Source organism: Cydia strobilella, chromosome 14, assembly GCF_947568885.1.
Source record: "Cydia strobilella chromosome 14, ilCydStro3.1, whole genome shotgun sequence".
NCBI classification, from domain to species: Eukaryota; Metazoa; Arthropoda; class Insecta; order Lepidoptera; family Tortricidae; genus Cydia; species Cydia strobilella.
This window is the reverse complement of record NC_086054.1, coordinates 16252796-16270060: the sequence shown is the minus strand read 5'-3', so window position 1 is coordinate 16270060 and position 17265 is coordinate 16252796. Positions and strand designations below refer to the sequence as shown.

The 17265-nt window shown below is 39.2% G+C and overlaps 1 protein-coding gene across 4 annotated transcripts in view; it reads left to right on the top strand.

Moving 5' to 3' along the window:
• The window catches only part of LOC134747305 (protein kinase C and casein kinase substrate in neurons protein 1), a 196610-nt gene extending 179742 nt beyond the window's left edge, over window positions 1-16868 (top strand). For 2 of the 4 annotated variants that reach the window (XM_063681931.1, XM_063681929.1), the window contains 6 exons: window positions 893-1119; window positions 1482-1602; window positions 6674-6772; window positions 8753-8895; window positions 10384-10589; window positions 12565-16868. In XM_063681931.1, the coding sequence (XP_063538001.1) occupies window positions 893-1119; window positions 1482-1602; window positions 6674-6772; window positions 8753-8895; window positions 10384-10589; window positions 12565-12677 (909 nt within the window). In that variant the 3' untranslated portion in view covers window positions 12678-16868. Of the gene's footprint in view, window positions 1-892; window positions 1120-1481; window positions 1603-3630; window positions 3946-6673; window positions 6773-8752; window positions 8896-10383; window positions 10590-12564 lie in introns of those variants that run through there. The other 2 variants (XM_063681930.1, XM_063681932.1) reach the window with 2 other exon arrangements.
• The last annotated feature ends 397 nt before the right edge of the window (window positions 16869-17265 follow it).

Here is a 17265-nt window from a genome sequence, read left to right as displayed (position 1 = left end):
CAAAGGGTTGAAAGTTCTTGGGAACTCCTGGAAAAAATCTGGAAGAACTCAAGGGTGTTTTCATTACGAAAAGTTCACCAAAGGAGTTAAAAAATTTCCATGTGATATAATCAGCCATATTGGAAAATTCCGTCGGTACATCAATAATCACATAATGCAGTTTCATTTATCAAAAACGGTCCACTGCATGTAGACTGCAAGCGAAATTTTGGCTAAAAATAAATTAAATCCAATCGGCATTACCAATTGAAAACTTATTTCCTGGCCCAGATTTCGGTGCGATCTGTAAATCAAGAACCGCCGGGAGTTGGATGTGGTCCAGTTTCGACTGACACACTTTTGAGTTTAGGCCATTGAGTGCACTGTTTCATTGTGTTAAGATAAATTGGCAAGTTTGCGAAGTACGGTTTCATGTCTTTGTTGTGCGTAAACAAAAGTGAGTTAGGAGTTAATTGGTTTTGTATACATATATGCGATTGTTTTATGTATTATTTCAATTTTCAGTCTACTTTTATATTCTTGCGTAAAAATTTGCACCAGAAACCACCGAAATATATTTATGTCTATTTGTTAGCAAAAAGTGTACTAGAGCCGTAGCTAAATATGACATATAGTCTCCATGATGACAAGCAAACGATTGTCATATCCACAAACGCCGATCGATCAAAAACTTTTTAGCGAAAAATTAAACCGCCGAAAAAACTGAAAAGCAAAAAATAATATACCTTTTTCATTTAACCTTAATAACTAAGTTCTTAAACTAATGTAAGTATGCCTAAGTAATGTTGAGTCGGCGCCAAAACATCTTTCTCGAAGTCGCGCTATGTACTAACACCTACTTATTTATTGGTTATTTTCCCGTAACTAATCTTATCCCTTTTCTATGTTACAGGTTAAGAAAATGGCGGAGCGCGTATCCAAATGCCGCGAGGAAGTGTCCAAGTCCCGAGAGAAATACCAAGCGGCTCTCGCCGAGATCACCGCCTACAATCCTCGATACATCGAGGACATGAGCGGTGTCTTCGATAGGTGTCAACAGATGGAAGCCCATCGGCTGACCTTCTTCAAGGACGTGCTGTTCAGCTTCCACAAGTGCCTCAACATCAGTCAGGAGCCTACGTGAGTACTCTCCTCATTGAGTTATCCCTGACAATGTCCTACCGTTTCTTCCATTGCCTTATGTCTGAAGCTGTGCCGATTATGTTTAACTATCTTATTGGATTGCGAGCAGGTAAGTTTCGTCCACCATCTTAATAAGATTGCCTAATGGCAATCCACATTGTTGAACAAGAACCAAAATTTTGTCTCTATCTCTTCATAATCACTTGCTGGCATGCTGCTGTGAGCTGCCCAATGTTGATTCTAAGATTTAAGATTAAATTATTGTTTTGTTTGAGTCTGCTAAAATATACAAGGAGACCCTCCAATAATGTTTCGGCCTTTCTTTCTGTTTGCATAAAACCATTTGCCATCGTTTCCAGATTACCCCAAATCTACGAGGAGTTCCACCACACGATAAACAACGCGGACCACCAAAAGGACCTGAAGTGGTGGGCCAACAACCACGGCGTTAATATGGCCATGGCGTGGCCTCAGTTTGAGGTACTATCTCACCCCTCCTTGTGTCAAGTGCCAAGGAACCTTCATACTTATAAAAGTCGGATATGATTACTGTCAATTGCAATCGGGTCAATATCATAGCGTTTTTATCCTTTTCTTTGAGCACATTTTTGACAGTGTTTGTAAATTTTGATGATATTTTTGGCTTTCTGGTTACTACCACACAACAAGAAATATCATCAAAATTTGACCCAATAAATTAGGCGTTTGAAACATCCGTTTCTTAAATTTTTAGTCAGATATGTCACATCCCTTTAGTGGATAACAGAATCGTGTTCATGCAACGCATACTGGCCGTAACAGCCATTGAAAATTCAGTTTGAATTTGGAATTTATTGCGCGGCAATACGGTTAATAATTGAACGAGATTTCCAATGGCTGTTAAGACTGTTATGCGGCGTTGGACCCGGGTATGTCCTTAAACTACGTCCAAAGGAGAGGTATGGGCACTGTGAATGACATCTCGCCTTGTGTGGTAGGGCACAGGACAGCGGATGTCATTCCAGATCTAGAGCAGAGCCCAACTGGGGAGGTACCTCCACCTTACAGAAAACCGCAGCCAAATAACACTAGACCCTACTAATAGTGTTGTGTTCCTGCCGGTGAGTAAGGTTGCCAGAGCTCGAGGGAGAGGAGTGTTAGGGTCGGCAACGCGCATGTAACTCCTCTGGAGTTGCAGGCGTACATAGGCTACGGAGACTGCTTAACATCAGGCGGGCCGTATGCTTGTTTGCTACCGACGTAGTATAAAAAAAAAAACTTCTATGTGAATTTTCAAACGAAAAACTACGCTGTCGGTTGTCCATAAATAATCAGATTTTTCTTATAGACAACCGACGAAGGGGTATCTTTTCCTAAAAATCCTACACATACCTACCCTTAAATATTAAACCAAACGAGATTTTTTTTGCTAAGTTTTGTTTGATTGAAAATTGATGGTATCATATCCGACATCCACGCAAAGTAATATTTATGCAACTATAATGTATGCATCGTATTAACCAAATGCTTTACGTTGATCTAGAACCTAGATGTTTACCTACCTACGCCTAGTATGAGATCAGCATGACACTACGTACTTTAAAAATTTCAAACTCCCAGTAGTTCTAACGCTTGTATCTGTAGTTACTTGTATCTAGTACCTTCCAATGCCGTTTGGCCAATATTTGCTGAGCATATTTGTACGTGATACCGCACCGATATAAGGATTACGCATACTTTAGACGGCGCATTCTTTACCTCTATCTCATTTGTATTTGAACTTATTATCAGATAAAAGGATTACCATGTTTTTTACAAAATGCGTAAACCTCATCTAAAATTTAGTTATTCTCAGGTTTTAGGCTTATTTATGTTCTGAATAACGTGTTATCTAGAAATTTAATTCAACCCTTTAAATATTCAATAGGGTGATATATTCATACTTCATAGGCGAGATTAATCTAGCGACCCAACTTATTCCCTGAGGCGTTCTCTAAACTGCATAATTAGGAAGTATTAGCCAACCTTAAATTGGATTATTATAATCGTTAAATGGTCTGACGTTTGTGTCATTGTGTCCAGGTTGGGACTTTTCGAAAATAATCTAAAGGAATCCAGTGATACGGCGTGATTTTAATAGGGCAGGTATAGTTCATTTCGTAAAAAGTACTAGCGGTTTCACTATTTTTGTCTATGAGTAGTCTAAATGTGTGTAGGTACCTATTACCTAATCTTTATTAGGTTACCTGTATTTATTTATATGTATAGGGTATTTGTATTACGATACCGAAGTATACCTATTCTCGCTGTATCCAAGTGGACGTTAGGTACTTAATAAGCGTGGTCACACATTTTTTGCGAAAATCACAAATTAAAAACGCAGCAGCGATACTCGAAAAGTACTCGTCTGTCGCACAAGATGTGGCTTATATATATCTCGAATTTCGAACGCGAGTTAAAAAACTATTCGAAGATAGGTCACCGGTAACCAGACTCCTCATAAAGACTTCTTATACTGTGGTATGGTAGGAAGAACCGTCAGCCACGCCGCTATTCCAATTCCTCCCCGAAGCCGCCTCGGCCATGCTGACGCGCGCCGTGACCGCCACGACCACTGCAGCGACTTCAGCCTGGCTGTGGACGCGCGGGCTGCGCCGCCTGCGCCGGCGGCTGCCGTTCTGCGGCGGCGGCGGCGGCGGGGATGACCGAGTCGCGCCCGAATGCTGGGTCTACGGCAACGCCGCGATGGTACGCCGTCACGGTGTAGGGCCCATAGTTCGATTGATCGATCGAGATGTTCCCAGACCCAGATATTTGACTCGCGTTTGAGACCCACAAAATGTTCAGATTTTTTAAGTACCTACGCAGTAATATTCTCACCCGTGGACACTTAGAAATTTACTCACATTCATTTTTAAAAACGCGGATATATAAATTCCATTCACGTTCCGTAAATTCCTTCAATTAATGAAAGACTTGAGCGAGAAACGAAAAAATACAAAATTTTACAGCTTAAAACGTATCTGTGCTTTAAGTTAAAACTATTGTGTATATTTAAACCGCGCCAAAAGTTATTAAAAGTAGAAAAAATAAAGTCTAAGAAATAATCGTGCTTAGAATTTTACGCCTCCAGCAAAAGTAAATGTCGCTTGGTCCTAATTACGTTGTAGTTTTTAGTCAAAAGAAGTAAGAAGAAGAAGAAGTCGGATACACGATTTTTTCTTAGACTACACCTTTTCCATAATCAGTAACTCTTGTCATCGCGTCTATGCTTACACATCTGCTATTACGTAGATTTAGTTTATCTAGCTGATATAAAGGGTACATCTCGATCGAACTGAAATTGGTCCTCTGGGCGGTTGGCTGGTTAGCACCAAAAAATTGTAACCAGGATTGCACTTTTGATGCGGACCAGAACATAAATCCAAACACTGCACTTAGGCACTTTAATTGGTGTTTATATTTCAAAAACATATTTAGGTTCTATTCGTCACAAATAAAATAATGTTAATCGCAGTTAGCCATTTCGAATCGCGGCCGAATGGAGCAAGATCCGCCGGCAAGCTAGGACTTCTACAAAAGTAGTGCAACGTGTGTTTTGAACGAGTGATTTATCATTACCTTTTAGGTTACCTTTAGGTGTATGTAGCAGAGTTGCTGAATGAAGACTTCTTCAACACAGCAGATTTTTGTTTATAAGGCTCTTTTAAACCTAGGTGTTCCGTAATAGCACACAGGAATCCCGAAACCAGCTAACCGCCTAGTACAAGCACAAGAACCAAGAACCGGGTTAACACGACAATTTTGAATGAGTTCACAATGGTTTTGGTAACACGAGGCATACACCGTGAGGGTTGCAAGACGACAGTATTGACGAATAGAGACGCAAAGATCACAGCACGCTCACTCATCCTCACCGTTGCGGGTCTGGTCGATTTACAGGAGTCAACCACTGTCATAACAGTCAGTAAAGAATCATTGATTGTATATGGTGTGTCAAATCAAAGAAATAATCTGGTGCCGAATTTGACAGATGGAAAAGATAGCGCTGTACGGCGCTATGGTATGTGGTAAACATTTTGATAGCCTGAGTTACCGCATAATGTACGGAGTCGTACATTGGCCATCTAAAATAGCTGTCAAATTTGCACGCACGAATTTATCTGAGACTTTACACATCTAATACAATTAATGAATCCTTTTTAGTAACGAAATATTGACAGAAAGACTTAAATAGTCTCGAAAGAGCAAAAAGCAATAGTTTAGTTGATATTTCGTACGTAATGACAGTAGTTGAATCTTCTGTAAATGTACTGGTATTCGGTAAGCACGCAAAGCAGCGCTTACGAACAAACGAAATTACTGTGGAAGACGACGACCAATACAAAATAATAACTAAAACAATATACATGCCTCTCTTTTGATGTCAAAACACGTACGGTTATTACAAGTAATTAAATTAGTAGGTCAGAATAAACAACTTTAATAGAGGAAACACCCAATGTAAGGTTTTTAGTAGGACACAATCGATAGGACATAATTCTCCCCTAAGACAATTACGATGGCGATTATAGAAAGCAATTTAGTTGGAACTATCTAGGCTTAGAAATATCAACATAACGATACACAGACATTATTAGCACAGCACTGCCAGCTATTTCGTATGCTCAATTGCTCATGTTCAGTGTCAGCAACTGATCAACTGCTATTTTAACATAGTTTTTTTTTTTTACTTTTTTAGTGGTATTACTTGATTCTGATCTGAAAGATTATTCAAATACTCGAGTTTTTGTTCAATTCAGGGGAAACTCTGTATTATTAATATAGGTCAAATGTGACTATAAAAAAACTGCAAACCATCTCGCCTGAGTTTTGAATAACCCTTCAATTAGACCTTAACTTTCCTGTTTCTTTAGTAACCTGCATGTTTCCAGTGACCGGAGCTTGTTAGTTAACATGCTTTGAGTGGACGTGTTATCTTTTTATTAATCGTTTTGTCTTTAATGTTTTCCTTTGATTTCGCCCAAGCACTGCTCAGAGACTATAGGACAAACTACTTGCGGTTAGCGTAGACCTGGAATATTATTTTCTTAAATCGTTTAAAGTTTAGAAGTAATTTTAAAGACTAAACAATTTTTGTCCAATAAAAAAAACAGTTTATCCTTAATATTGGTGTGTCGATGGCAAAATCTACTTTTATCTGCTTTTGTGCAGATTTAGTCTAATAATAGTAATCTTACCCTGTGGTTCTTAATCGTGGCTCTGCTGACCACTAATGATCCCTGAAAGCATTTAAAGTGGACCAAGAATTTACAAAATTTATAAACGGACCAACCCATTGTTGACTTTCGGTCATGTATATTACCTTCCAAACAGTTGGTGACCCACCTGTAAAAAAATAAATTTTGTCAAGCCTTCCGTATCACCGAAATGTCCACTATTCAATTAAACACTCGAATACACGGAGTCCGGTACCACGGGCGCCACTAGCTGGTGAGGTTAGGTGGAAGTAGCGTATAGCGGTAGAATGTCCCATTGTCTCGAGCCGGGTGTGACTTAGCTAGTTGCGCAGGAGTACACGGAGGAGTTCCGCGAGATCGCGAAGGGCAAGAAGGAGTCGCTGCCCACCGCGCCCATCACGCTGCTCAACCAGCGCCCAGTCAGCGAGGACGTACGTACACGGACGCCCACCAACACGGACATGGACAGTTTTAGATCCACACTGTTTGGTCAACTGCAAGGGACAGAACAGAGTCAGATCAAGACGTAGAAGTGCCAAGATAAACGTCACATTTCAATCAGAATATGACGTACAAATGTAGTTTAAATTGTTTTCCTTAGTATTTTTACGGAAACGTACGAACGTATTATTTCAGTCAGTCTCAGACTCCTCAGTACAACGTACAAGTACTGAGGTTGAGTGAAGTAGCATGACAAATACGAACGTTTCCGAGAAAATACGATGGTAAAGAATTATGCACTACATCTGTACCTATAGTGAAGCACACTTTCGGCCCGATTCCAACAATTCTTATAAGAAGTCATAGCGGTACGATACCGATCTGTCTGCTGTCGTACCGCTGTAATTTCTTATAAACATTGTTCGAATTTGGCCGTTTGTCATTTCAAAATGGATGCAGAGTTAGTTTGATCTAACTATTAAGTTTATTGAAAATATTTTAAATCGGGGCGCACATTTCAGCAGATTATCGCTTGTGTTTCGATCCGTTTCGAAGATCATCAACTGGAGCGAGACCCGACCTGCCCCGTTATGAGTGACACGTTTCAAAACAATTTTAATTTGTTTAACATTTTAATTACATTTGTTATAAACTGTTTCAAATCATTTTTCAGAAAGTAAGAAAATAAGTAAGCTCAAAGTACCTCTCCTAGAGTGGATAACATAAGAGATGACAAAAAGTGTGGGTCTAAAATTCGATTGGCATACCGGCCATCCTGCTTTTGAATGAACAAACAAAAGCCAACAAACAGGAACCTGATGAATATATTGCTGAGGACCAATTTTGGCTCTTTTTTTTCTTTATAAGGTATAAGATTATTTTATTTTTGATACCTTAATTTTAATGACAGTAAATGATAATACTTTTTGCTTCGCGTATTTGCACCGCATATTTCAAAATGGTCATTAAAAAAATACCGCCCTTTGGATTTATAAATTCACATTAAAGTGTGCTTTCTGATTGTTCATTCAAAAGTATCCCTAAATAGTTTAAGTCCCCACATTCACAGCGGGCCTATCCAAGTTTGTCCCGGCCCTTTCCCCGCCCCCGAGCAGTCGACAGACGTGAGTAGGCCCTTCAAGGGATTCAAATGAGAATGAAAACGTATAACGTGTATTACCGTAATATACGTATACGGTAATTTTTTAATATATAAGAGGTCGGTAGTTGGCATGAAGCGATTTAGTTATTTGTAGAGACGGGAGTGGGCAGAGAGTCATTCTCATTTCAATTCTAGCTGTACCGCTTCGATTTTATATTATTTATTTTATTTTTATATCGATGTCGCATGATGGATGTTGCTTATCGCATATTGGCATGATCATTAATGAAACCATTAACAATTATCTGTATTTTATAGTTAAATATATTTTATACCTATAAAGTATTTATTAAATACAAATATTATATTCCCCTGATATATGTATATGGATTTTAAAACGATAACAGAAGATGATAGATAAACTCGATGTTTCTGTGAAATAACCTTGTAAAACGTGCTAGTAAGTTTTGGTTAAATATTTCTACTTGCAAGACGTATTCGGTTATTATGTTAGAGTTAGACCATGATAACTGCAACGATTTTGACAGCACAGACAGGGCAAGTGTTATTTATACGTCATAATTTCATAGAAGATTGACGCTTAAAATGGCACTTGCACAGTCTGGGCTATCAAAATCGCTGCAGACTTATCTTGGTCTAACTCAATTACAGAACTCAAAATTAATTTAATTATGATAGAGCCTGTATCTCAATAAGTCCGTAACTTGTTTGACTACAATTTTGAACAATGATTATATTAAAATCTTATTCGTAAGAAAAAGTTAGATCAAAAAAGGGACTATTTCACACAAACATCAAGTACACATCCTCCGATCAGCTCTAACTTTTCAACTTCAATGATCTCCAGGAGTTGCCGCCGATCACAAACAACAAGTTGGCGCCGAAGGCCAACCACGAGCCGCCGCCGGCCAACCACAACAACACTTCGAACGCCAACAACACGAACAACGTTATCAAGAAGGAAACCATTAGCGCACCTATTGCTGTCACGTGAGTATCTACTATTTATAAACCTAATGTTAGACGTGGTAAAACTACACTACTAAAGCCAGACCAGAAATATATGATCATTTTCAAGAGGGCGCTGTTATTCTCATGTATGTGGTGACAGTTCAGTTTAGTATAGAAAATTGGTCAGGCTTTACTAATGATATTATATACTTAGGATACATTCCTGACTTCGTTACAGCATTATATTGTGGGGAAAAATTGTACCGACATCAGTGATTTTAAAAAATTTCCCAAATAAACGCAGTATTTTTTCGCTAAAAAGAATTTAATTAACTTTTTATTTTACAGTAAAATAAAAAGTAAATTTGTGTTGGTACAATTTTTCCCCACAATATAATGCTGTAACGCTGTCAAGAATGTACCTATTCAAAGTATATAATATTATTAGTAGTAGTGTAGTAGTGAAACATTGCGAAAAACCGGCATTCCCCGACCTTACCCTAATCCTTGATCCTATCCCACCTGCAGTATCGAGCGCCTGGAGTTATTTGCGTGCGCGTCGTGTCCCTCGCACGCGCCGTTACCACGCGGCGGCACGATCCGTCTCGCTCTCGCAGACCCGCGTTACGCCTTCGCCGACATTTCTGAGGAGCCAATGTTGATGGAGTCGTTAGTACCTGCCCTTTCCCGATGTCCTTTTTGTTTAAATTTTAAACAAACATCCTTGAACAATGCTCACCTGTCCCTGCGCTCACTGTTTCTCTTCCTATACATGGTCTATATTTGTGGTATTTTCTATAAAAAGGGACCTTATTGTCGATGGCGCTGACGCCATTATAAACGATGCTTCGATATAAATACAATGCCGCGCGACGCTGTGCGGCGTAAGCGCCATCGACAATAAGGTCCCTTTTCATAGAAAATGCCCTATTTGTGCATCAATAGTAAAGTCATTCTGCCCCAGACAGGCACAGATTGACTAAACTTACCGTGTACGCCCTTACAGTCTCTATATAACATATTCCTCTGAATAAAATAATCGATAAACAATAAAAACTATTATCGGTTACCTAGTTTATCACAATCACTCGAAAAAAAATTGTCCGTAGTTTAGCTTGCCAAATTTTCCGTCGGATTTTTAGAAGGGTCACAAATCTAACTTAACCTAAGGGCTTTTACTGAATGCCTTTTACTAAATTTTGAAAATATGTTTTTTTTTTTTTTAAAGAAAACGCGTTTGGATAAATGAATATTTGGCAAATGAAATATCGGATAAAAAATGTGTCGAGTGTCACGCGGACCGTCCGTGCGGTGTCACGCGGACCATCCGTGCGGATCGCTCCGCACCGTCGAATTGTATGAGAAAGCTGTCCGCGCGAACCACTCTAAAACGCTTCTGAACTTAATACATATTGGTCCGGTGCGGAGCAATCCGCACGGACAGTCCGCGTGACACTAAAACCCGCCTAAATAGAATGGTCCGATTTTTAGAAATGTGTGTCCTAACTGCAAACTATTCGATTCCAGGAACGGCACGGCCTCCGCACCAAAATCCAACAAGAGCTCCCCAGCTAAAGAACCGCCCGGCAAACCGCAGGAGAACCCGTTCGAGGAAGACGAGTGGGACGAGGAGTCCGGCGGAGCGCTCACCGACACCGGCGAGCCCGGCCAGCCCGTGCGGGCGCTGTACGACTACACGGGGGCGGAGAGCGACGAACTCAGCTTCAGACAAGGTGAAGGATACAATCTAGTCTAGGTATACAAGGATCTGAGGAGAGTCCAGCGGCGCGTTGACTGACGGTCAGCTTCAGAAAAGGCTTTTAGTCCAACAAGATCTCCCCAGCCAAAGAACCGGGCGGCAAACCGCAGAACTTGTTCGAACAAGATTTATAAGTAGAAATTTTCGAATACTCCGTTGATGAACGATGAAAAGATGCGTCGAACCGTGCCACTCTGCGAGATATCGTTGCATCGTGCCTACCTACCAATGTTCCGATATATTTTTTCCGGTGTATTTACAAATTACATACATTGCGAAATTACATTTGTCCCAATACATTATTTAAATCAATCAATTTTGTAATTTGTAAAAAAACGTGGACGCAATTAGATTAGGTGGAAAATTTGTCGGTTTAAACAAAATGTCTTTTGGACAAGTGTGAATTCGGCAAGAAAATATTGGACAAAAAAAATTCAAGAGGATACCGTTTTATTTTTAGAAACGTGAATAATTTAACCTTCTATTGCGGAACGTAGATCCGTTCATTGCGTATTGGCTTCTAATTTAAATGACAGTTGAACACCTACTAACACATATAAAAGGTTATAAAAGTGTACACCTAATATGACTGAAAAGGATTCAAGCATGGTGGCACGGGACGCGCTCATGATTTTGCGCTAACTCAGGTCATTCCAGCATTTTCTACCGATTCTGTTGCTTCTATGCTTACTGTACCTATTTGTTTTGCTGTACCTTAGAGACCGAGCTTGTCTGGCGGCCTGATGCCATCGTCGTGCCGTGCCACCGCGCCCATACCCTTAACTGAGGCGAGCTTTCCATTTACGATACGGTGCACTGTACACCTCGCCCTACCCCTTCTACACCGTTACATACTGTTAGAAGTATTAGAACAAATTAAAGTATTTTCTGAAAAGAATTTAATTTGTTCTAATACTTCTAACAGTAATGATTGGCAGCGCCATCTCTCTCGCTAGCTCGGAATCACATGGATGATTCAGTTAGAAGGTCGAATCATACTGTTCTACCTTAGGGATGGCCAGGGGGCGCCATAGCCTTCAGTAAAAAGTGCATATACTTGGAAAATTTCTACCTATGCCGCTGTGGCCCGGTGGCCGAATGGCACAGGCACCTGCCTTGGTCACTTTTCCTTAGTATATGACATTTATTTCAGTCTACACGGTTACAGTTACGTACTGGGATTGTTGGATCAATTTATCACTGTTCGTAATTTAAACTTGCAAATTAGTCTCAATCATTGACATTAATTAGTATTACAAAGAATTATTATTGCTATGAAGTAGAAGGGGCTTCGCAAACTCATTGCACCGGCGATGCACATATATATAGTTACATCAGTCATAAATAATATCTTTAAATTAAAGGTTAATCTCCAATCGGTTGTGGTTTATGATACCGGCGCAATATGATTTAATCTGCGCTATTATTTTAGAGGGAAATCCGTTATATATGAAAATCTACCCTCATTCGTTATTTGAATTTGATAGTTACAGCAGCCCAAATCAATCGAGTTTATGTATAAAATAGCACATAGGTTGCCTAGGTAAATTTGAGACTTATGTACACACAGCTGCATTTTTACAGCTCGCTGTATAGTCAAGTTCTATTACCACTTCGTACCGTATGTGACAATTAATATGAAAGCCGCTAAGGATCTCATATTATTGTCATTTGACAAGTTGCGAAGTATCAAAGAAATCAAATACCTTGACCATACGTTTTATGCAAATACCGGATGAGGATAAAATTCCATATCGGATCGAGAGACCTCACACTAGCGTCTCCCGAGCGTCAGCGTCTAGTCAACTCTAAGGCTGCTGTTCGACGCAACGTTGGCGCAATTGCACAGCGACACCATTTTCCATAGCGCTGACTAGACGCCGTGGCTCGAAAGACTAGTGTGGGTGGTCAATCTTACCAATTGTACATAATTGATCTTTTATTTCCAGGCGACCTATTCGAGAAACTAGAAGACGAGGACGAGCAGGGCTGGTGCAAGGGCCGCAAGGACGGGCGCGTCGGCCTCTACCCGGCCAACTACGTCGAGCCCGTCGGGCACTAACCCGACCTCTACGTCGAGCACGCCCACTCGCCCACTAGCCGGTAATGAGAGTACAAGGACCTCACTCAGTCCTACACTGGACCTGCGCACTGTGGAAAGACGCCATACTTGTGGTTAGACATAAGAATTTTCTATTTATCCATAATAACTTTTTATCGTGTTGACAAAAAATTTTAAAATTTGAGATATAGTAAATTTCATGGATGTTTGTTAGGATAATAAATAGTTATCATCGAAAAGCAGAAAATTCTCATGTCCAACTACAAATATGGCGTAGTTTCACAGTGCCGCAGATAAACAGGGCTTTCCGTCTAGGTCTCGTCAGACCATAACGGAATTTCCCAGGCGCAGCATCCAGTTTGAATGTAAGGTCCTTGACTACGTCTTTGTCAGTGCGCTCTTGTTCAAGTTACGTCGCCCATCGCAATGCTATGAGCGTGACGCGAGTTTCAAAATTGACGCCGTGGACGGAGCGAGCCCATCTATGTAGCCAATCGCTAGCACAACCAGGTTTATACTCTATATTGGAATATTGATAGCGTTCAATCCGTGGTCTCTGCCTACCCCTCCGGGAAATAGGCGTGATTATATTTATGTATGTATGATAGCGTTCATTTTAACTCGAGGATTAGGTCGCGCAGTCAAGCAGGATGGCCGTGTTGGAGTCCGCTAAATTCAGATTAAAAATAAAAACAAATAAAATTCAATCGTTCAACCAATGTTATGCTACAAGTCTGAAGTTCCAAATATCTATGGTATTTTGTTTTTATCACTTTGCATTGTTTAAGTATTTTATTTATTTTAGAATATAATTCGGTTGTGCTAGCTATTTATGTGTTTTACTAGAGGCCGTTATTTGTCAAAGCGTTTTGTTTACGTTGAAATACAAACATTCGTACATCGACTAGGTATTTTGAGTGTTAAATACACTCAAGGAATGGTAAAATACGCAGTTGCAAAGTTGTTAAAGAGTTTGTTGTCTTAGCTTTTCTATCAATTTCTACATCAGAAAGTGTCAATAGATATGGCTAATAATGTATGTGTTAGGGGTAATGTTAGAAGGTTAATTAAACTCAAGTTTACCCTGGTATAACTAGTATTACCCGAGCCCTTTGGGTAAATTCCGAAAATTCCAACGACATTAAACTGTATTTGGCGTTTACCCGTACACATCTAGGTCTACCCAACACTGGCTGGGTAATGTTAGGTGTTGCATCATCACTTCTGACATTACCCTCCCAGTGTTGGGTAGACCTAGATGTATACGCGTAAACGCCGAATACAAGTTAAAATTGATTTAATTTTCGGTCTTTACCCAAAAGGCTTGGGTAATACTAGGTATAACCAGGTAAACTAGTTTACTTAATTGTTACGGGTAATGTTAGAAAGTTAATTAAGAAGTGATTATGCAACACCTAACATTACCCAGCCAGTGTTGGGAAGACCTAGATGTGTACGGGTTCGGGTAATCGCCGAATACAGATTAATGTTGATTAAACTTTCGGACTTTATCCAAAAGGCTCGGGTAAGACTAATTATACCAGGGTAAACTTGAGTTTAATTAACCTTCTAACAGACTTCCGGTTCGAACGCCATCTTGATAGTAGCCTCGTGATTAATTCCTTTGTTTTTTGCTCATTAATATTGTTTAAAGTGTAATATCGATAGCTTTATTATACAATAATCTAATGTGGTAGTGTGCAGTGAATGGAGAATTAATCTCAAAGCGTGTTTAACCACCATTTTGGAGTCAACGGCCGGTAGTCCACGTGCTTCTCGTAAAATCCAGCTATCGGTTTTACGAGACAACTACAACAACCACCGAACAGCGTCGTGCTCTAAGAGCATTTATTTTGTTCCTACCCTTTTACGTGACATTGGCTACGGGCAACACCGCCCTCAAGTTCATCAAGAAAAAAAAAAAAAAAGAGAACCTAACATTACCCGTAACATATGCATTACTTGATAGTTTCCTCGTAACCTCAAAGTTTAGTTATTTTGAAATTACTGTAACGCGAAAATAAATAGTAAAATGGCTATAGATTTCATTGATTAGGCCATTCTGATTGACCTTCAAGTATAAACTTGCTATACCATTCTAGTGTCTTTTGAACTGTATGATGGAACAGTGGCCTTAAATGGTCGCTACGGTTTTCGCTTCGAGTATGTTGCGACAACTCTAAAAGGGCTAAATATGGGCATAACAACATTCAATAAACAAAAAGTTTGTCTCGTTGCCTTGAGCGTTAAAGTGAGACCAAAAACCGCTCTTTAAATTCATTATTTTTTTCGCTGCTGTTTTGAATTTAGTTTTTTTTTTTCATTTTTTATCCAATAAGCTTCTAAAATGTTGTGTTTCTTACTGTTACTCAAACAGCATCGAATTTAATGAATTTACTGATACGACTTATGCCCTTGTAATACTAATACGACAGCGACAAGCGTTACTAACCGAAAAGGTCTTATTTTTACTGTATTATTTTAGTTAGTTTTCCTTTCAATGTCGGTTTCTATTTTAAAAACGACATTAATACGCTAGTCTTTTATCTTATTGTTGTTTCTCTTTAAACCTAGCGTTTAAAATGTCGTTTTTCATAGAAAGTTAACGCTGGTTGCTACAAGATTTCAAATGAGTTGGAGTTCCGTTTTCACCGTACAGTTACACGCTGTACCGTCTAAATGGTTTCCAAAATGTAGCTCACGTAGTTCTTAGGTTAAACTTGAGAAGTGACTCTTGTCTATATAAACATCAAAATTCTTCTATGTCAAGTTGTGTTTAAATACACGTTCCTTTTACATAGGCGAGAGGCATTTCTTTCGAGCTATACACCCGTTCGAGCGAGGCAAAGACCGCGCGATAGTCAATAGTATAACGACAGGTGATGTGTTAAGTACATTAAATTAGTTATGTCTCCTTGTACCGATTATGGATAACGATATAAATTCACATCGATAAGTTTCGCCGTAAGCTTTAAATTGTCTTATGATGTACCGAATCCGATCACTTGCACAAAAGAAAATCGGAAATTCGACTGCGGATATTATTGTATCGATGCTTGTCTGTCCCTTTAACCGCCGTAGACTGATATATAAGATACAAAATCGGGCTATTTCGCCGCGGTCTGATAAATAAGACGAAACTTTGCCTAACTTCGTACCGCCGGCGACACGAACACGCTCGATGAAAAATTCTATGGTGGTTAAAAGGCATTTCGATTGATACATTTAACACATTCACTGCCCCCAACGCACATGTGCGTTCACCGTCATACAAGTTTGTTCCTAGGCCACGCCCCCTGGCAGTGAATGAGTTAAATAATTTGAATGTTATTGCAGTGCATATTTTCTGCCAAACTTTTGAAATTATGTCGAATTGTTAACCATGTTTGTTCGAGATCGAAGATTTTTATGTGCAAATTGATCTGGAACTTTTACCAGTCATGTTTTAGAGGATTTTAAAATTGTGACTCGCCAACCAAGACTTTATTTCTGACGCATTTGGACCCAAAAGTTTTTTACGATTTCTAGACTTTTCTATTGTATAATTTTGAAAAGTTTTCCGACTGTCCACGGGTGGGATTCGTAAGAGATATTTTTGGACGAAGTTGTTTGTACAATGTGGAAACCAAAAATGTTAATTTAAACTTTAGTGGCATTTAGTGGTGTATGGACACTATAACGCACCGCTCCGAGGCCGTGGGGGACGCGATTATATTTTGTGATATGTGGGTGCGGTTATAGTACATACACGATTATATATTTTGTCGTGCATATAATATATTTATTTCCCATTGTATATAATGTATAATGATAGCGAGTAATGTGAAGTTCATGTAATGGGGTGGTCGCAAAGCTATGCACGGATGACGGTTGCGTTTTTATCGCTAGCGATAAGTGATAAAAATATGACCGTTATAGGCCGTCTGATTTCGGCCTAGCATCGCCTCCCGAGTAGTTTAAATAGTGATAACAATTAATATATTATGAAATGTTTACGTCAAGGGTGTTTTTCCTTTTTTACCTGCGGGCCTTCGGCTCGCTAGTTAGTCGTAGCTCTTGTTTTTTTTGTTATGGGTTCAGTGACCTCTTGTGCAAATTCTTTGTATTATATTATTATCAGAGTCAGGTGGCTTTGGACCACGTATGTTAATATATTATTAATATTGGTAAAATAAAAATTGTTACATATGACGTTGCGTTTTATTTGTTCGACCAACTACTTGATAAGTATGAACCTCAATTATAGCCTGCCAGATTCTATTTAGTGCACTAGAGCACTGTTTATATAGTAAATGATACGCAGATTAAAATGTTTTTCTACGACCAAGCACTGAAATAAAATTGTAAATTTATTAAATATTTTTCATGTCATCTACCTATTTTAAATAGTAATCTGAGACACTTCTGTTGGATAAAAAAAAATGAAATTAAAAAAACATGTCTATGGTAGATAGATAGATATATTTATTTCTAACTGGAAATTACATGTTATTTTCACTTAAAAATATCACAAATTCACAAAAAGATCGTGAAATGTATACCAAAATGGCCATTACACGAAGTATCGAAAAATGCCAAAAAGATACTG